Raw genomic sequence first — 20,738 nt, forward strand, 5'->3', positions numbered from 1 at the left:
CCCTTCTGGCCCTGCAGCCAGCAGCTACATGACAGGTGCTCCAGCAGCACGGCAAAGGCGCCGAGCGGTGCCACTGCAGCACCAAGAGTGCAGACATGGCCTTAATCTAGCTGGCTCTGGCCCCAGAGCATGGGCTAGCGCCATGGTAATGAACGCAGGCCTGCCTGGCTCTGGGACCTGAGCATGTCTATTGGAGCTGCAGCTACCCCCTAGGATTTCAGACCCCACCATGCACAAGGGACACTCAGCGACCCCCTTCGCCCTGGGGAACAAATGGCAGACATGGGCCAAATCTCCAACCCACACAGGAAGTTTGGGAGATGCTGACCCAGTCAGGGGAGAGTGCCCCCGAAGGGCTCAGTGGGTGTGGAGAGCAGCCTCAGCCTGGGCAATGGCCATCCCGGGGGCCTTCCCCCAAGGAGCAGCAGATGCCAGGCAGGGACTTTGCCATAATTCTTTTATTTCAACGTGGGGAGCTTTTACATTGGTACAAATCTATTTTCAAGCTAGAACTTGGACTCAGACTGAACCCCTCTATATACACATACATGATGCTTTCAGGGGGGCCATACATACAACAGGAGCTGGGTCTGAGGGGGGTAACGAGGCAGCTGAGAGACGCACACACAGGAATGCGAGTCCACAGGGCCAAGAGAACTGGAGGATTAGATGGTGCTGTTGCCACAGGGAGGTCAGGGCAGTGCATGTCTGAGGCCGAAGGGCCAGCTTTCCTTTCGGGACTGCAGCACATGACCACTTGCCTTGAGGGAGTGATGGGGGGGTGGGGGTGGGGGGAGGTGAGGCCAGTCCAGTCACACGCCCACAGACACTCGCTTGTTTGAGGCTGGAGGTAGCAGAAAATGCTTTAACGTGCCTTCCCTTTGGCCTTACTGGCCTGGCTGTGCCATCAGCTGACTGCTGCCAGGAAGGGATTAGTAAGGCGGAGTGCAGGGGCGGGCAGGTAGCTTCATTGGTCCATCTAGTCCCCTCCTGCCACTTCCCCACACACTTGCTTGTGATGCTCTGGAATTTTGTGCAGCTGGGGTGCTGGGCTCTGGAAATCCTTCCCCAGCTGAGCATCGTGACCACCTCCACCGCCTCTCCCCTGAGACAAGCCCCCCACTGGATCAGACACCCTGGAACCCACGGCAGCAGCCAAGCCCCTCGGCTCCCCTCCCCTCGCCAGGTCACTGTCTCCATGAACGCCAGCAGCGGCTGGTGCTCAGAGGACGACCCTTCGGTCTGAGGGCTCTCCCCGGCCAGCCCGCTGGTGTCTCACTTCCAGGTGCTTGTTCTGGACTCGCTCAAAGTGCTGCAGTAGCTCCAGGTAGTCGATGTTGGTGGTGGTTGCTTTCTTGAAGCCCAGGGTGGTCTTAGTGCTGTCCCTGGGGAGAGGAAGCAGAGAGAGATGAGAGGGCGTGTGCCAAGCACCCGGTCCGTTACCACCCCCATGCAGACACCCCAGGGGCCAGACGCTCGTGCTTTCCACTACGAAGCGCTCCCCGCTCACTCCGGCCTGGGACACGGCTGGATAATGGCTGTGGAAGAGCCTACAGCTAGGACCAGGCCAAGGTTGCTTAGCAGCTGAGAAGGGGCCAGGGAGGAAGAAACTGGGTATCATGGCAGTGACCCTATCTTTCTAGTGAAGCAGCCGAGTGCACGGGGCAAGTGAAGACCCTGGTGCACGGATCTATCACCACGGATCAGAGTGCCCAGCCTGATGCTGGGCTGAGCTAACCAGGCAAGCAGCAAGAGGCTTGGAGTAGAGGGTGCTGAGCCTCTCTCCTGAAATGGGCCCTGGGCTGAAAGCTGGAGAGCACTGCCCCCACTCCTGATGGCACCCTGTGCTACGAGCCTCTCCCGCTCTGAGCAGAACTAGGCCCCAGGAGGCTGGCTAGCGTTTCGGATGCCAGAGACTGCAAGGAGCTGGAGCGCCCTGCGGAGTAACGCTCAGTACCTGCACCTGCCGGTGTTTCCTGGGGACAGTGTGCTCCAGGCTTGTGCTCTGCTCGATGCCTGCCAGGAGCCACCCCTAATGATAAGCCTGGTGGGGAGTTCAGTGCCCGGCACCTCACTGCCTGAGAGTTGAGGTCACCTGGCAACAGAAGTCCCCACAGGATCCAAACAGTGGGGCCCAGCTTGGTCTGTGGCAGAGGGATCCCAGACTGGAACCAGGGATGCCCCCCAGGCCAGGCAGGAGGAGTCTGGCAGAGCCCAGCTGGAGCACCGGAGGCGGCTGCAGAGGCCTGGTCTGACCCTGGTCTCTCAAGAGTCACCCCCACAAATCTAAGGTGGGGCTGACACCAGCAGCATTAGACAGAGCGGCTGCCCTGTAGGTGCAGTTCCTCAGGTGCCATTCGTGGCGTGTGACGCACCCTCCCAGGCCGAGGGGCCCAGCGAGCTGGGGCACCAGGCTGCTTTTCTAACCCCAGGGTTCTGTGGAGCCCCAGCTGCGAGGCTCTCCCCCGGCCGAGCAGACAGCGCGGCAGGTCAGCGCCCTGGAACGACAGCGCAGGGCGGCCTGCCTGAGCGGGAAGGGCACGCCAGGATAAGGTGCTGCAGCCAGTGCAGAGGAAGCCTGCAGGCTCCATTTCTGCGCAGCGCTGAGGAAGTTACTGACCCTATGGGACCAAGGACCAGAGCACCCAGCCGGGCTGTGGCCTCGTGTCCTTTCAAAGCCAGTCCCACACACCCACCAAGGCCACTGCCCTACAACCCTGCTGGGATGCCCCCCCCCCATGCCCATCTGGCTCTTCGCTCCTGTCTGACTGCACCTCCAGCAGGGCCGGCCAAATCCTGCCTCGGATAACATAAGAGCATAAGAACGGCCATACCGGGTCAGACCAAAGGCCCATCCAGCCCAGTATCCTGTCCTCTGACAGTGGCCAAAGCCAGATGCCCCAGAGGGCGTGAACCTAACAGGTAATGGTGAAGTGATCTCTCTCCTGCCATCCATCTCCATCCTCTGACAAACAGAGGCTAGGGACATCATTCCTAACCCATCCTGGCTAGTAGCCATTAATGGACTTAACCTCCATGAATTTATCCAGTTCTCTTTTAAACCCTGTTATAGTGCATGCACCAGCCCCCCTCTGTCTCAGGAGTCGCTGCTGCCACATGTCCCCGTCCCCCCCCCAGAGCAGGCTGCCCTTGCCTGCACTCCCCACCCTACCCATCAGCACAATGGGACAGGCTCCTGTCCCACCTCTTGCTCCCATCTCTTCCCAGAAGCCCCAAGGGTGGGGGGAAAACAGTCCAGCCCAACGTTATCCCCCAAGCCCAGCTCCAGCTGACATCACAACAATGGGGCCGGTTGTGTCGGGGTTTCTGGGTGAAGCTCAGGCACAGCCCCTCCCTACTCCCCACAGGGCTGGAGGGTTGGGTGAGGCTGCAAGAAGAGACGACAAACATACATGCTGGATCCTGTGGCTCGGAGCCAGACACGCTGCCTGGGAAGGGGCATCCGGGCAGGCTGGGGCGCTGGCCCAGGGCTCAGATGGACCCCAGATGCAGCCAGTGCCGCACAGCAGGAGAGGTGGGAAGAGCACACGAGCAGCAAATCCGTCTGTGACAGAGCCAGGAGGGTGGGACAGTCTGCCCAGGGCTGGGAGTGCTGATGGACCTTGGGCCTGGCCCTGTGCAGGAGAGAATGAGCTGCCGGAGGGGGAAGTGGTCTGAGCAGCCATGGGCTGATCTCAGCTGCCTCCACCCTCCCCTGGCAGGGGAGAGAGCCTGGCCTAGTGCCAGGAGGGAGCATGGGAGCTCTCCCTGGGGCTCACCGAAGGGGCACAGGTCCAGGCTAGTGCAGGATGGCTCAAGGGGGCTCCAGACAAAGAGGGTCAAAGCGCTTGGACTCCTGCCGCCAGCGCCCACAAAAGCCACGTGTGCTGCTAAAGACAGAGGCCGGCAGGGCGGTTCAGCGGCTCGCCAGGGTCACGCAGGGGCAGCGGTGGCACTGGAAACAGAGCCTGGAGCCTTGACTGTGAGCCAGCAGCTCTAACCACAGGCCAAGCCTCTTGCTCCGAGGGCAGCAAAGCAGCGACTGCAGCAGGATGATCCTGGGTGGGAGACTCCAGTTCTCAGGTACAAATCCCAGGACAAGGCAGTGGGAGACCAAGCCCTGTACATTTCAACTGCCAATAAGCTGCATGGGCTCCACTCAGTTACTGCTGGATCACAGACACCAACTTAGCGGCATCTGCTTTGCAATTCTGAGGCCCTGGCTACACCCAAATTGCCCCGGGTTAGTGGAACCAGAGCAAAAGGCCCTGGGCACATGCTTGTTCTGGTTTATTGAGGTTTAGTTTCAACCCAGTTCTAAGCAACTTATGCCACATGGAGATAAAAGCCTCCCCCCACGCATGGGGTTGGACTGGTTTGACTCAGGGCAGGTCTCCACTTACAACGCTGCAGTGGCGCGGCTGCCCCTGTCGTGCTCCAGTGAAGAAGCTATGACACCAGCAGGAGAATGTCTCCCACCTCGGGAGTAGCTATGGCAGTGGGGAAATGCTGCTACCAGGACAGTGCTGCCTACACTGCGGGTTAGACTAGGGTAACTGGTGGCTTTTTCCCACCCCTGAGCGACAGTTCTACCGACGTACGTTTGTAGTGTAGACCAGCCCTAAAGTCTGTTTAGACTCACACCGGAAGTGAAATCCGCTGGCACAAGGAGGGTGAGGGATCACCCACTGGCGCCATGGCACTATGCGACAAGGCTGGCAGGGCGAGATCCCTCAGGCTTAACTAACTGATTTACGGGGGTGGCAATTGTGGTGCTTGGGAAAGGGAGGGACCTAACAGCACAAACAGGCGCTGAGTGACCTGCCTCAGTGCAAGACACGAGAAGTAATTCTTCCGCTATACTCTGTGCTGATTAGGCCTCAGCTGGAGTATTGTGTCCAGTCCTGGAGACACGTCAGGAAAGATGTGGACAAACTGGAGCAAGTCCAGAGACGAGCAACAAAAATGATTAAAGGTCTAGAAACCAGCTATGAGGGAAGACTGAAAAACCTGGGTTTGTTTTGTCTGGAGAAGAGAAGACAGAGGGGACATGGTAACAGTTTTCTAGTACATGAAAGGTTGTTACAAGGAGGAGGGAGAAGAACTGTTCTTCTGAGATAGGACAAGAAGCAATGGACTTAAATTGCAGCAAGGGTGGTTTCGGTTGGACATTAGGAAAGACTTCCTGTCAGGGTGGTTAAGCACTGGAATAAATTGCCTAGGAAGGCTGTGGAATCTCCATCATTGGAGATTTTTAAGAGCAGGTTGGACAAACACCTGTCAGGGATGGTCTAGATAATACTCAGTCCTGCCAGGAGTGCAGCGGACTGGACTAGATGACCTCACAAGGTCCCTTCCAGTCCTACGATTCTACTGATGCCCCTCAATCCAGACCTGCAGCCCCTGAGTAATTCCAGCCCGAGAACCCCCCAACAGCTCTGCCAATACCTGAATCCAGACCTGGCCTCTGCTATGCCACTTAGTCCCCCCTCGAGCTCTTCTGATGCCCCTCCATTCAGACACCCCCTGCTATTCCATTCCTAGTCCCCCAGCTCTGCCAAAGCCCCTCCATACTTATGCTCTGGAAAGGCCCCACTGTGCTGGGTGCTGCCCTGAAGAACCTGCAATCCAAGTCTAAGAGCACAGAAGAGGACGATAATGCACAGCTATTCCAGCCCATGTCTCCTCCCACACAGCTCTGCCAAGGCTCTTCATGCTGTGCACCAGCCCTGCTATTTCAGGAGGGGAAAAGCGCAAGGCACTAAAACGCCAGCGTTTAATCCTTTCCCACAGCAGTACAGGAATCCCGCCTCCCAGCTCCTGCTGGCTGGCTCCGCCTCTGGCTGCACGGCTTAGGAAGCTGTACTTGGCCAGATCATAAAGAGCATTTGTCTCCTCAAGATTCATTGGAATTAGGAGCAAACCTGAGACACGCATGTGTGTCTGAGGTAGTGCTTCCCACCCTCGGCAGTGCAGAGACACTGCCAGGAGGAGAGGTTTCCCCTGGCCTGGATATTTAGGGGAGGGAGGCCAATCCACAGAGCTTGACATTTGGGAAATCAACAACCCCAACCTACACACACAAGGTGATTAACAGAGGAGGGGAAGAAATCGACAGGGCCTGTGTTTAGCTTTGAGGAGCTTAGAAGGAGAAGAAAAACCACCCCCCACTGAAGGCTTAACCCTTCAGACACCCACTACATGATGCAGAACAGCAGAGAACATCTTCGAAATGCTTAGACAGACAGTGCTGAATGGCCCAGTTTCTCCTGCTGAATCAGATGCCGCTTGAGTTCCTGTTTCCAGCCAACAGCTGGGGTATCTCCGCTCAGTATCCAGGACCTGCTCAGTGGCTGGGAAGACAGAACTGCTGGGCGAGGGGGTGGCAAGCAGCAGCCCTGGAGAGGAGCAAGGTGCCAGTTTGCTGGGAGGTCAGCACTGATTGGGGGCCCCTGGCAGAGGACAGGAACAGACACTGCCATTCTGCTTAGCAAGTGGCTAACACTCCCTTGAGAGCCAGGCATCTGAGCCAAGCAAGTGGCCTGGGCCATGTTATGCCTGGAAGCGCCATGCAGCACTTGGGGAAACTCCTGCCCTGGCTCTCGTCTCACAGGGTCCCTAGGGCCCCTGCTGATTCTCCCTCCTGGCCAGCTGAAGGCGAGCGTGTCTGCCCAAGGCCGTGTCTGCACTGGGCCAGGACAGTGGTGGGAAACATGCGGCCAAGATCCAGCTCCTAGCGCCTGCGCTGTCAAGAGTAGGCAGGGCTCAGGGGCTGACACCATGTGATTACCTGGGTTCCTATCATGACCACAACAACATACTATTCATTTTCTCTAAAGCCATAGATCTACCTGGTTTGGCTGGCTCTGCTCCCAGTCTAGTGTGGACGAGACATAACAGAGCAGGCCACGCACTGAGAATTAACACTTCCTGATCCCCCAACGCCCCACTGCTCCACCGAACTCAGGGAATGAGTTTCTGCCAAGCCCTTTGCTCCACTGAACTCGCTAGGGAAGTGTGGGGCAGCAGGCCCTTGCTACTCCCTTGGTAGGTACAGCATCCCCACAAGCCCAGTCCCACTGGCCAAGTATGGTGCACACCTTGGGTTACTGCCATGGGGCAGGACCGTAAAACAAATGCTTTGAGGCTGGGGGAATTCCTTGCCCCTGGCTTTCCAGCTGCACTGCTCAGAGGCTGAGGGGAAGAGCACAAGGCAAAGAGAGAAGAGCTCCTGCCTGGAGACAGAGGAGCACCAAAGAGAGCTCAGCAGAGTGCAACCCCACAATGCCGGCTGAGAGCTGGTCACCTCCAGTACACTGCACTGGGCTGCTGCTGGCATTTACTTGTGGGCAAGCGTCTGTGAAGCCGAAGTGCCAAGAGCACTAGCCTGAGACAAGTGTCATCTGGGCAGGCACTGAGTACTGCAGGTAGATGCCAATGGGACGCCGCACCCCTGTAGCACCACCACTGCTGTTCCAGTCCTGCGAAGGGATGGCCAAGGGGAGTGGAGAAGTCAGAGCACCTGCAATGAGCCTTTTGACACGAGGTTTGGCCTCTGATTGCTAGTGACCAAAGTGTGTTACCAGCTCCTTGGAGGCTCATGTAAGAAGAATCGATGCCCTTAGTCTTGTTCCTAGGGGACAGGTGGCCTTCTCAGCAGACAGGCTGAGATGAGGAATGGGGCACAGAATGCCCCTCAGCAGTGAGACCCTTCATGGGAGGAAGGACACGCTGGAGGCCATGGTACATTTGTTCAGGATGGCCAGTTGTGCTGCAGTTCGGAGATGTAAAGTCTACAGGAAGTGAGAGCACCCAGCTCCCTTTCCCACGCACTGTGGCACTTGCAAACCCGGCTCCCCACAGCAGGATGGCCAGCATGCTAAGCCACTGGGCTGCAGTTCTTTGAAATGTGGTGTTAGGCAAGGTTCTGGCGTGCTCTCTCTGGAGTTGGGTATTCCTCTGAAGATGACTGCCGCATGGTAGCTGAAACCTCAGGAACCACGGCTAACAGGTAGGACAGTGGATTGGCAGTCCTGGGTTCTAATTCCAGATGTGCCTCTCTCTAGGTCACCCAGCAGGCCAGTGGCACACCTCGGTGCTTTGGGTCCCCACCCCCTTGTCTTGTCTATTCAGACTGTAAAGCTGTGGGGGCAGGGATAGCCTCTCACTTTGTGTCTAGTGCAATGGATGCATTTGGGTAACAGGCTAGAACGGACGTGCAACTCTCCTGTGCCGACCCCCACTCTTGGATTAAGAGATTAATCCAAGAGTCAGTGATGGTCAGACTGGGAAACCCAGGGAAATTCAGATACAGGGATAAATGTGACAGGCTTCTCTCCAGAGACACGTTTAAAAAGAGAGCTAGTCCGTACAAGGAGTGCAGACAAAGGAGATGGGACACCTTGATGGAGACGGAAAACCTGCCAGGTATCTCTGTCCAGGCAGCGGGCCGACACCTTTCGCCCCGGCTTCCCCCTGCCACAGATGACTCTCCCAAGGGGGGCAGCTTGGTCTGTTATGAGAGTGGGTTTCGATGTTTAGTAGAATGTAGGTCACAGTTAATCAGATGCTCAGTCTGACAGCTCTGATTGCTCCAAAAGCCCAGTAATCGGGGGCGAAAGGAGGAAAACCCTCCCCCCTCCGAACACACACACACACACACACACACACAACTGCTTACACTCATAAAGAATACCCTGGCTGAGAACAGAGGCCAATACTCCTGAGCACACAGGCTGGGGAGCGTGAGGCCCCGGATAACATCCTGCCGAGGGACTAGTTAAAAGGCAAGGATCTGCCTGCGGCACATCTTGGAACACTGTCCCCATGGCTTTGCAGAGGAGGAATAAGTCTTTTATGTCTCCAGAAGGGATGTGCGGCTGCTGAGGAGCAGCCCTCCCAGCTCATTAGCCTGGACTTTGAAAGAGCTACTTCCCCAGCCCAGCCAAACGGCGATGGGGTGGGTTCACCTGGGCCAGGGCGAAGATGTCCCTAGGAGCCCTCCCCACCCCACCACAGCCAAGAGACGCCTCCTCACTGCCAAGAGAAGAGGAGAGCCACGTACACTGAGACATTTTATGCCTGGCATCGGTTTTATGGTAGCGAAGAATTAACAGCACAGGCTGGAGACCCTGGCATGCCACAGCTTTCGTCTCCCAGGAGGTCTTGCATGGTTGGCGACCTTCAGCCTTAGCTGCATTCTGCTCCAGAGATTTCATAGCATCGTGGACAGATGTCTAGCAAGGATCAGAACCTGGGTGCCCTGGGCCAGCCTGAAGAGTGAAGCACCAAGACAAGTCCTGATCTCTGGCTCCAAGTTGGAGGGCCCCAGCCACTAGGTCACTGGGTCAGCTCCCGTGCTGTGCTGTGTGCTCAGCTGGAGAGCTCGCTGCCTGCAGCAAGATGCAGAGCTGGCTGGGTATACAGTAGACGGGCATGCTGGGCTGGGACCAGTCTGCACAGCTGATTTCTAGGTCCCTGCCCCCTAAGCAGTGTCCCAGCCAGTCCGTAGAGTTAAAGCCAGAAGGGGCCATTACGATCACGTAGCCTGTGCTGCTCCCCAGCAGCGTAGGGGCCAAGAGCAGCAGATGCACCCCAGGCAGGCGACTGCTGGCGAGACGGCAGAGCAGGCAAAGACGATCGATGGTTCTCAAAGGCCAGAGTAGCGCAGGCCCAGTAGCCCACCAGACTCGCAGGGCTGCTAGCACTGGTGTGTGCGCTAGCGGCCGGCTAGAGTGAAAGGGGCTGAAGCAGCTCCCAGGGTAGGAGGCCCGGTGCTGGCGCACACCAGGCAAGCCTGGTGCAGGCAGCCCCTGGGTAGGCTCCCGGTGGCTGTTCCTAACAAGCTGGGGCAGCTGAGGGGAGCTGCGCCGGTCTCCATTCAGTGTAAATCTGCTCCAGGGCTCTGCTTGTTTCCATGGCGACCCTGCAAGTGAAATTTTCCATCCCGGATGCCAAATGCCTGTGGATGAGGCACAGCCCTCCAAGGGTTACCAAATATAGACAAAAGCTGAGCGACGCTGCACAGTGCAGGGCAAGGAGCGCGCCCAGAGCACTGGCAGGTGGCAGCGCGCGCAGGAGGAAGCCTTAGGCCTGACACCCAGCGCTGCGGGCAGGTGCCTTAGAGCAAGGCCCTGCTGCTGCTCGCACAGAGAGGGGGTCAGGTCTGGGCTGCCAAACGGCTCATGCGCCTGAACGCTCCAGAGCCCCACACGTACATGGTGCCCGCACGCTGCTCTGCCACCCTCGCCTGCTGCAGTGATGTTACCGGAGGGCGAGAGTCGCAGCCACCGCTCTGCTATAAACACATGCCCCTGCCCGTGCCTCTCGCCAACCACCCACTGCAGAGGGGGCAGCTTGAGCCCATGAGGTCCCAGCATGCATTGCTCCATCTTGATGCAAGCAGCCAAGTCTCAGGCCCTTCGGCCCCTACCGGCCACGGCTTTGCATTAAGGATAAGGGCTGCCACGCTAAATCCAATCAGCCGTGTCCCTGGTCACTGCCCCACAACTGAGCCCAGTTCAGGCCCCCCCACCCCCGATGCCACTATTCTTCCTCATCAGGATTGCCCTTTGACCTCCCCACACCGGGCTGTGAGGGCCCAGCCCATGCTGCATCACCGAAGGAGTGGAGGCAGCTCAGCACCTGCAGGACTGGACCTGCATAAGGGATGTTGCCAAGCCAGGTGCATAGTGTGTCGGGAGCTCTAGGCTTAGGACCAACGTGGGCTGTGCCCTGAGGATATCACAGACACTGCTGGCAGGAATGCAAGAGGACGGCGTGTGCTCCCAGTGCCTCTAGGTCAGGGCAGGCTCTGCAGAGGGCTGGAGTCCCAGCCTCCCTGTGACACTGTGGGAGCCATACTGAAAGGGGAGGAGTGACTCCCCCAGCTGGTGTCACTCACGTGGTCTGCAGGAGCTCGGGGTTGGGTACGCACTGCAGCCGGTGAGAGAGGAGCTGGAAGGCACTGCTCTGAGGCAGAAGCATCAGCAGTCCGTACAGAGCCTTGATCAGGTAGGGGTTATTCTTCACGTCCAGCAGCTGCAGGCGCAGATCTGTGGCCAGAACAGACAGGGAATCAACGGAGGTGAAAACAATCATTCCATCCGGCAGCCAGACCCCCCACCAAGCCCTTTGCGTGGGTGCAGAGAGACAGCTGGGTCGTTCTTTACAAACCACCCCAAACTTCTCCCAGTTGGCCCAGGAAAGCACCTCCTGGGTGCCACGCACTCATCTGCTTTCAGAGAGCCTGGCAAGCATAACCCCTGAGGTCCTGTTATTCTCTTTCATGTACCATTGCATCCAACACCCAGGGGTGATCGGCAGGAGTCCCCTTCCAGCATCTCTAATGCCACAGCAACTTCGGTGCTACCCACTCTCCCCCACTGCTAAGCATGTGGGCTTCCCGCAGCAGCACACCCAGTCTGAGTCAGGAAGAGATGCTCCCTGCTAGGCCACTGGGCTGGCACAATGGCACCTCTCTAAGCCACTGCTTTTCTCCCTGGCCTGCAGGCCCGCCACCTTCCCCAGCTCCTGCTGCAGCGTCTCTGCACGGATGTGATGGCATTTCTCAGGCACGGCCTGAATTTGGATTCCTGCACCAACTGAGGCAGGCTCAAAACAGGGTAAATGCTGCATCTTTTCAGACCAACTGCATTTACAAAGCACCCAGAATGAGATTGCTATGGAACCCCTGCAGAATGAGACCCGCCAATGAACCCCAGCCAAGGAGGGGGGCTGCAGCTCACAGACCCCTCTCCTTTTTGATTTGGGAAGCAAATCTACCAGAGTCTGCTGATTGGATGGTTTCCCTTTGCCATTTCCTTTCTAGGCCACCCCTTGCTGCACATCCCTTCACCATCTTGCAAACAGGTTGCTCACAAATTAAACAGTTTACGATGTAGTTCTACATTGCAAAGCAGCTCTTTTCTGTTCCACAGATCTACTCTTTGCTATATCCAGTCAGAATCATAGATGATTAGGGTTGCATCTGATTATGTGGGCTGTAGCCCACAAAAGCTTATGCTCAAATAAATTTGGTAGTTTCTAAGGTGCCACACTGTTCTTTTTTTGCAGATACAGACTAACATGGCGGCTACTCTGAAACCTAGGGTTGGAAGAGACCTCAGGAGGTCATCTTGTCCAACCTCCTGCTCAAAGCAGGAACAACCCCAACTAAATCATCCCAGTCAGGGCTTTGTCAAGTTGGGCCTGAAAAACCTCTAAGGAAGGAGATTCCACGACCTCCCTAGGTAACCCATTCCAGTACTTCACCACTCTCCGAGTGAAATAGTGTTTCCTAATAGCCAACCTAAATCTCCCCCACTGCAATGTGAGACCATTGCTCCTTGTTCTGTCATCTGCTACCACTGAGAACAGTTGAGCTCCATCCTCTTTGGAACCCCCCTTCAGGTAGCTGAAGGCTGCTATCAAATCCTCCCTCACTCTTCTCTTCTGTGGACTAAATAAGCCCAGTTCCCTCAGCCTCTCTTCATAAGTCATGTGCTCCAGCCCCCTATTTATTTTTGTTGCCCTGTGCTGGACTCTCTCCAGTTTGTCCACATCCTTTCTATAGTGGGGCCCCAAAACTGGACACACTACTCCAGGTGTGGCCTCACCAGTGCTGAATAGAGGGGAATAAATCACTTCCCTTGATCTGCTGGCAATGCTCCTACTAATGCAGCCCAATATGCCGTTAGCCTTCTTGGCAACAAGGGCACACTGCTGACTCATATCCAACTTCTTGTCCACTTAATCCGCAGGTCCTTTTCTGCAGAACTGCCGCTTAGCCACTCGATACCTAGTCTGTAGCAGTGCATGGGATTCTTCTGTGTTTAGAATGGTTTAGTCATCTCACAACAGAGTTAAACACACTGATTTCTACCTTCTAGCCCTGCAGAGCCAACACAGCTAAGAGAAGGAAGCTGGATTCAATTCCCTGTTGAACGTCAAAATAGAATTTAGTTAATTCCAACCATAGGATCAAATCCCACCTCCAGTTGCACAGGTGACAGGAAGGGAAGCTTGCAACCATGGATGAGGCACTGGACTAGGGGCTTGTCTATGCTTCAGAGTTAATTTGGATTAATATGTGCTGTGAATTTAAAGGTGCAATAGCTGCTCCAGAAGAACTGTATGCGTAGACAAGCTCCAAGCACTTAGCTTGACTCTCAGATTCCAGGCAAGATTGCAGCTCCAGCAATTAGGAAAAGCCATCTCTCTCATACACCGAGCATGTCTGATTTGATCCGGAGGCAGTGAGACATCACAGACATGGAATTGCACGGTGCCATTTGCAGTAGTGCTGTTCTGAATAGCATGACACTGTGAATCTCCCAGAGTGGGTGCTGAAGAGGAACAAACATACACATGTAGAAATCAAGCAGGGATTACAACTGCCACCACCTGCATTAGAAAAAATTGTTGGGAGTGCAGAAATCCTACAGAGGGCTAGGTGGCTTGTGCCATCAACAGAGACTCTTTAGGAATGAAAATCACCTCCAGGCCTACCCCAAAGCCTTGCCAGCTGTGAACACGGCACAGCCCTTCCCAGCTACTGCACAGCACAAGCCAGAAGACACAACATAGCAGCAGCAGAGTGAAGAAGAAACCAGCACTCCGATTCTTCAACAATAAAGAGAATGTGAGCAGCAACTCTGAGTCCCCCGCGGTGCTGCAATGACTCAAGAGTCAGAGTAGCAACCTCCGGGCAGACTCCTGGGCAACGGCCGCACCCCACGCTGGAGGGGAGTTCTAGCCTTCGATTTCACCAACCAACCGTCATGTTCATACTCCTCGGGCAATATAACAGCCTCAGCAGGGAGCCTCCCTCTGTCCTGCCACCTAGGCAAGCCTGCCTTTGGCACAGATGGCCCCTTAGCCAGGATCACAGCAATATTCACGTTACTCCCAGGTCCAAAGGACTCGCCACTTACCCCAGCTTCATTGCCCCTTAGATCCCACACAAAAAGACAACATTTGTAGTCAGTACGATAAACTACCTAAAGGTGCATTAACTAGGAAATAGAAACAAGAGAGGGCCTGACAAGGTTAAGGCAGGCTAACATACACACAAACCAGTTCCAATCTTAAGTTTCAAAATGAAACAGATGCTTCTGTACTAAGGAAGTGCTACCCGTCCTTCAGGGTTGACCCAGGCTAAGCACTGGGGATCTTTTGCTTATGCCTGGTAATCCCTGCCCCCCAGACTCCAAGCAGCAACTAGTTCCTCCTTGTTAGCAGTTTTTATTCCCTTCCCCCTTTCTGCTCAGAGCTGCAAACTCAACTGATGAGTCATGCAAGCGAATTCCTCCCATCTTCACGGGGCTGGGGAAAGTAAACAGCCTTTTGCCCTCTAAGGTTTCGCACTAGCCCCTCGGGTGTTGCCAGCAGAAGGTAACACCTTCCACTGGAGACCAGCACATCACACTACTTAGTGGCTCTCCCCATCTGGGGAGCTACCCAGTCACAGAGGCTTACAATGCAAACGCCCCATACTCCCTTGCAATGTGAGAGACGGATGCTAGAAGTGAGATTAATGCAGGCAGCAATTTACAATCATTCCATTCACACTAACACACACTTTGAATTGTAGCACCTATTTTAACAACACTAATACACGAGCGAGCCAGACTGGCTGCAGCTCTGTATGTGTCATTGTTCAACTGAGACTTGGGCGTGAGCTGGCACCTGCCTTGCCAGCATCACAACGAGTACCACCCACGTGGACTGGTTTTCCGGTCACTAACCTTTCTCTGACTTACAGATCTAGCTACAGGCAGGACGAGTGTTGGATCTGAAGAGCAATCCTTACTCAGCAGCGTGCCTGCGAGGCAGAGACCTGCTGCCCCTGTATTTCTTACAGATCTATGCTAGTCGTAGTCCTGGATCCCCTGGTGAACTGGCCAAATCACCCTTCTGGGCCTCTGTTTCCCCATCGGTAAAATGAGGATGAGGACATGGACCCACCTTTGTAAAGTGCTTTGAGATCTCTGCCTGGGAGGCCCTGCCAATCGCCTCTCCCCACCCACTCTGCTAACGAGCCTCCCTCCCGAAAGGGGGCAGAGCCATGGCACTCGCATTTCCGTGTCTGCCTGCCCAGCCCTGCCAGCTCCCTGCAGGGCTCATGTGCAGGTCCTTGGAGCTCTTGGAGCCAGACCCACAGGAGAGAGGGCTGGAGAGTCCCTCCCTTCCCAGCCTAGGGCTAGGCATTTCCCTGTTTCCCACTTGATGTTAACTGGTTCCCCATCTCAGGGACAGGCAGCCACCTGGAGCCCCCAGAGCTCAACAAGCTTCACTGTAGGGGGAGGGCTTACAGATGTGCACGTCCTTTCCATCTTTAAATTTAACCCATTCCCATCTCCATTAACCAGCCAAGACCATCTCTTCCCCCTCCTCACTCTATGCCGCCCTGCAGTCCTGGGCTTGTAGCATTACAGGAATTTCCATGGCAACAGGCTGGGATGCAGCAAGATTTCGAAACAAAGCCAGGCAGAGAAGGGGATAAAGGAGGAGATGGACCCAGGGACCCCGGAAGGAGATCATCTTGAAGGCAACCCGAGACTAGGACAGATTAGGAAGTGCTAGGTACTGTAGGGTTTTAGCGTGGATGGGGAGGTGATGCTGCACAGAAATCTGTATTTCACATCCTGGACCCATGGCTTGGGTGGAGCAATGGTGTGCATGTGGCCTGCTGAACTCCCAGGGGCCTGAAAGGAGGCATATTCAGCACTGACACCTGTGACGAACTGCGAAAGTTCTTAATGTTTTCTCTGAGTTTTGTGTTGGTGCCTCAGTGTCCCCATGGCAGTTCTTAAGTATCTGGCACAGCAAAGGGCCAGTGCACCTAAATGCCTGACACTCTGTCTCTTAGCAACTGGTGGCCTGGGCCCCTCCTCTGCAAAGGTGCCAGCTGAAGGTGTTGGAGACAAAGGGATCAGGTGACCTCCTGGCCCGGGAAAGGGGCTGAGGAGAGAGGAGGGGCTGGGAGGGGTTGTTAGTCTGGAGCTGGCTGGGGTCAAGGGTGGAGGGCAGACCTGGGGGTCTGGCTCACTGCCCCCTAGAATGGACCCGGCTGAGGGGTCCGGTTCGCTGTATCTACAAGCTCTGTTTTAGACCCTGTTCCTGTCATCGAATAAACCTCTGTGTTACTGGCTCGCTGAGAGTCACGTCTGACTGCAAAATGGGAGTGCAGAACCCGGTGGCTTCCCCAGGACCCCGCTGGGGTGGACTCGCTGTGGGAAGTGCACGGAGGGGCAGAGGATGCTGAATGCTCCAAGGAGAGACCCAGGAGGTGAAGACATGTGAGCTTCTTGCCCTGAACAAGTCTGCTCCAAGGGAGAGGAGGCTCCCCAAAGTCCTGACTGGCTTGGTGGGGAGCAGTTCCGGAGCATCGCCCGGGGACTCCGTGACAACGCTCAACCCAGGCTGTTCAATGGAGCTGGTAAAGAGCATCCATTTCCCAAGAACACCAAACGTTGCTATGGAGAGCCAGCGACTTCGCCACGTTTGCACTCTCTCATCAGGCAGCACCGGGAGCCACTAGTCACACTAGGGCTGAGAAACGGAGCTTAAAGTTCGACTCCATTCGCTGCTCAAGGAGAGAAGTGGGCAGGAGAAGCAGCACGAAGCAACCACTACCCACAGAACAGGGCACCCAGCCTGGTACCAGCCATGATGTGATGGTTGGAGGGACCGCAGCCCAGCTCATTTTAAGGCACTCTCCTGGTGCACGACAGCTCAGTGCAATGAATCTGCACACACGGCTTGAGCGCTACCAACCCGTGTAAGGTGCAGCCCGAGACGCTAGGGGCGAGGGCCTGGGTGCACGTGAGGTCCTTTGGAACAGGTTTCCCTGCAAGCGCAGCTAGCATCAGGCAGTCCTAGCTCTCGGCTCTGAGTGCTTAAGGAAAGCGTCTGTCACAGATCACATGTTCCTCGCTCTGCAGATCCTGCTGACCTGTCCCACTGATCTAGGCGGAACTGGGCCAATGGCACAGGCAGCTGAAATCAAAGGGCTGCTAATGCTGCTACACAGCTTGAGCGATGGAGCAGAGCAGCGGGTATGAATCAGCCAGGGTGAGCATACCCAAGCCAGTGCACCCAAAGCAGGCAAGGCCTGTGGCTTGGGGCTCCCACTCACCCTGCATGGATGAACATGCCCCGGTCAAGTTGCCATCTGCAGTTGCTGCGTGAAGTGTGTCACAAGATTTAATATGGTCAAGGGCCTGTCTCCTACATGGCACTGGGATCATGCGACACCAACACCCAGAATCGGGACAGGGAATCCTCCAAACCCACAGCCACTACTTCAGCACACGAACACCAGGACATGGAGAGGGCACCCGCAGCTCAACTGCTAGGCCCCACAGGGCATCGGTAACTGCAGCTTGGCACAGGTCCCTTGTCCATCACCCAATTCACTGTTGCCCACTGAAGTTTGCCACGTAGGCTCTCTGGTCCCTTCCTGAGCAGCTGCCGCTGGGTGTGTCAGGAATGTGGTCACAGCTCCAGCACTGCAGTGCTGCCAACTCAGGTGGTATCTGAGGTTCCACTCAGAGTTCCAGCTCCTGGAGTTGTGATCATGCAAAACTCAGTTTTCAATCAAAAGAGAAGTTTCTAGTCTCATGGTTGTAGAGAACAGCTGGACCATGAGCCTCGTGTGTACCCGATCAGCTCGGCCCAGAAGGGGAAGGACCAAGCCCAAACTACCTGCTTTTACATGTCATGATTTTAGGCCAATCTCATGATCTTTGGGGCCCTGACTCCCTATCTGTGTATGTTGGGGGTTGGCGATACCATGTGTGCACAGGCTCTGGGACATCATCATCATTTCTGGAGCAGGGCTGGACGAAAGCCTGTCATGTCACCGCTACAGCCCCACCCCTCACTCGGCAGCAGCCATGTGGGGTCTCCTTACCGACTACTGGAGCAGCAGCAGCGGGGTACCCTTCCCATTAGCACCCCTCAACCCACTCACCTCAGCAGCCAAGTGTCTCTGATGGGGGGGACAAGGATAGGCCTGCTGCACTCTTCTCCTGCCATATATGGAGTCCTCTTCTGGGGTGGGGTTAGTGGGCCTGCTCTCAGAGCAGTGGGCCTTGGAGCTGGCACCCACTGAGAAATATGGGACAGTTCATCCTCCTCTGAGCAATTATTTCAGGCTCTCTCAGACGCAGGCAGACATTGCTGCACTGGTTAAACTCAGGGCACATTTTCAAGCTTTTCTTCCCATTCACAAGGGCTATAAAGTTCCTTGGTTTTAAAATGAAAGCTGAGATTCCAGTGTAACCACATGACTCCAGCAGCTGAGGCCCCAAGCAGAGACGTGTAATACTGTGCCTTGGTCCAGCCTTGAATTTCAGCACAGGTGTTCCGCGAAGCTGACCTTTCGCTCTGCATCCACTGTGGCAGCTGTTTTCTGCAGTGAGTAACCGTATCCCTTTGTTACCATCACTTCAGGGGTTTCCCACTCCAGTGAGGCTGTTACATGTTGTGTCTTGCAGCCACATCCCTTTGTGCTGAGATCACAACACAGCTTGGAAGTTAAGCAGTGTCAGGTTGGTCCAAGAGCTGCAGAAAGCAGTTGGGGTAACTCAGCAGCCTTCTGCTCTCTGGGTCTCAGACAGGAGGGACAAAAGAAATCTGCTGGCTGAGCCAGTTCATCTGACTGAAAAGACAGTTACCTTTTCCCCCGTAACCGGAGTGCTTCGGGATGTGTTGCTCATGTCCATTCCATGACCCGCCCTCCTTCCTCAGTGTCTGAGTTTCCGGAAAGAATGAACTGAGGGTTGCAGGGAGCCGCAGCGCCCCTTATTCCGTGGCATACACGCGCCACATCAGAGGGCACCAGACCTGGTCCACTACGGATACCACAGAGGGAAAAACTTCCGGTACCGGTGCATGTGGCGAGCGCACACACCTAACACGGAATGGACACGAGCACCACCTCTGGAAGAACAGCAGCTATTTGCTTTCCTCTGATCACACTCAGTCCCATTGATCAGGATGACTACACAACTCCTAGAGAGTCATCTCTTTCCTTTATTCTATTAAAGCTCATTTCCTCGACAAGACTTCTCAATCAGAGTCTGCATGTGGATTTTAGAGCCCTTAAAATATCGCTCTTAAACCAGAAATTTTGGTCTCTGAGCAAAACTTCCCAAAGGAGCAGGCAGACAGCAAGGAACATACACAACTTACATTCTGTGGAAGCTACCAAAGGTAGGGCTCAAACCTACCGTACATGGGTTGAGGGTCAATGACCACAGCACGTCTTCTTGAGCCACATAGTTCCCATGACAACCTACTACCTGGAAATCCTTTGGCTCTGAACCGAGACCTAGACTTGCTGCGTATGAACATTTCATTGTCTTTGGCTCAAGCTACTAACATGCCAACCTGGAGTCCATTAACTTAACCCTGAATAGCTTGAATATAAATCTGCCCTCCTCCCGCAAGGAGCAGTGGGTGCTGTACACTAGCCAAACTCAATCCTGTGTGGCTGAGACAAGTTTGGGGATAATCTGAGCCCCAGCTGTGCACAAAACACAGGTGATTTTTGTAACATGATGATTTTTGGGGGGGGATCTCAGGAACCCCATGCTTAGATGACCCCAAATTTGGACCATTAACCTTACCCCACACTTCCATGAGGCATAGCAAATTTTGAGACCATCTGCATCAGCAAGTAGATTTTAGAGCACTTAGAATAGACAAACACAATAGCAGAGCTGCCACTGCACTACGCTGCTTCAGATACATTAGTTTTTTACCCACGAAAGTTTATGCCCAAATAAATCTGTTAGTCCTTAAGGTGCCACTGGACTCCTTGTTGTTTTTGCACTATAATGTTTGCCATCTCTCCATGTATACATTTTCACACAGAGACAGTTATCAGCTTTCCCATGCCACTGCCCTGAGCAGCATCACATATGCACAGACTACGTGCAGAAGCCACACACAGGAATGGGCTCCCTCTGTTCTTTCCATCTCTTTGTTCGGCGCCAACGCTCTTAGTACTGTTAACCTACATTCGGAGCGCCCGCCCTCCACGGTGCAGCGATCCAGTGTGTCCCTGATGGACCGTTCCACTGGAGGTCTCACACCGCTCACAGCAAAAAGTCTCATAACTTCTGCTCTATTTATTTGTGCAGCGCTGCCACTTGTGATGAAGGAGCAGGGAGGGGACATGCCCAGGGAGCCTGAGCATGCGGACACAGTACATGCACCGGGCGTGCCTTCCCCCACACATGTACACATGCGCTGCGACTAGAAAGCTCCATATGATCCTTACACGTGAAAATTGGACACTCAATGAGCTGCACCAGCTTGTCTACCTCCGTGAGGAAATCCACTGTGACCTCCAGGTCCCCGCTGGACATGTCTGTTAAGGAAATTCCACCATAAAAGAGGAGCAGCCTTGGTCACCGCTGACCACAGTTTAAGTAGCCACCAAAGAGGCAGATACTTACCTGTAGCAATAGGAATAAAATGCAGTGCAGATTACCCCCTGCTTCTCTCCCATGCGACTAATTACTGTGTATCTGCTGGGGTTGCACTGCACATCAGAGTCAGGCTTCCAGCTGTACCTATCACACCTGCATCTGCAGATGGGAACTCACTGCCCAGCAACCAGTGCGTGCATAGAATTACCTGGTTGGGTGCATGCAAGTGCTGACCTGGAAACGTGACCGAGTCTTTTCTAAATATGGGCAGTAAAATATTACTGAGTTGTGTGT

The 20,738-nt window shown here is 55.0% G+C and overlaps 1 protein-coding gene across 3 annotated transcripts in view; it reads right to left on the reverse strand.

The window, feature by feature from the left end:
- Positions 1-440: 440 nt before the first annotated feature.
- The window catches only part of VAC14 (VAC14 component of PIKFYVE complex), a 206,250-nt gene continuing 185,952 nt past the window's right edge, over positions 441-20,738 (reverse strand). For 2 of the 3 annotated variants that reach the window (XM_050922365.1, XM_050922364.1), the window contains 3 exons: positions 20,294-20,373; positions 10,904-11,054; positions 441-1,385 (listed from right to left, as the gene is read on the reverse strand). In XM_050922365.1, coding sequence (XP_050778322.1) covers positions 1,223-1,385; positions 10,904-11,054; positions 20,294-20,373 — 394 coding nt within the window. In that variant the 3' untranslated portion in view covers positions 441-1,222. Of the gene's footprint in view, positions 1,386-9,064; positions 9,962-10,903; positions 11,055-20,293; positions 20,374-20,738 lie in introns of all 3 variants that reach the window. The other variant, XR_007769263.1, reaches the window with a different exon arrangement.

Source organism: Gopherus flavomarginatus, chromosome 14 (genome assembly GCF_025201925.1).
Source record: "Gopherus flavomarginatus isolate rGopFla2 chromosome 14, rGopFla2.mat.asm, whole genome shotgun sequence".
In the NCBI taxonomy this organism is placed as follows: Eukaryota; Metazoa; Chordata; order Testudines; family Testudinidae; genus Gopherus; species Gopherus flavomarginatus.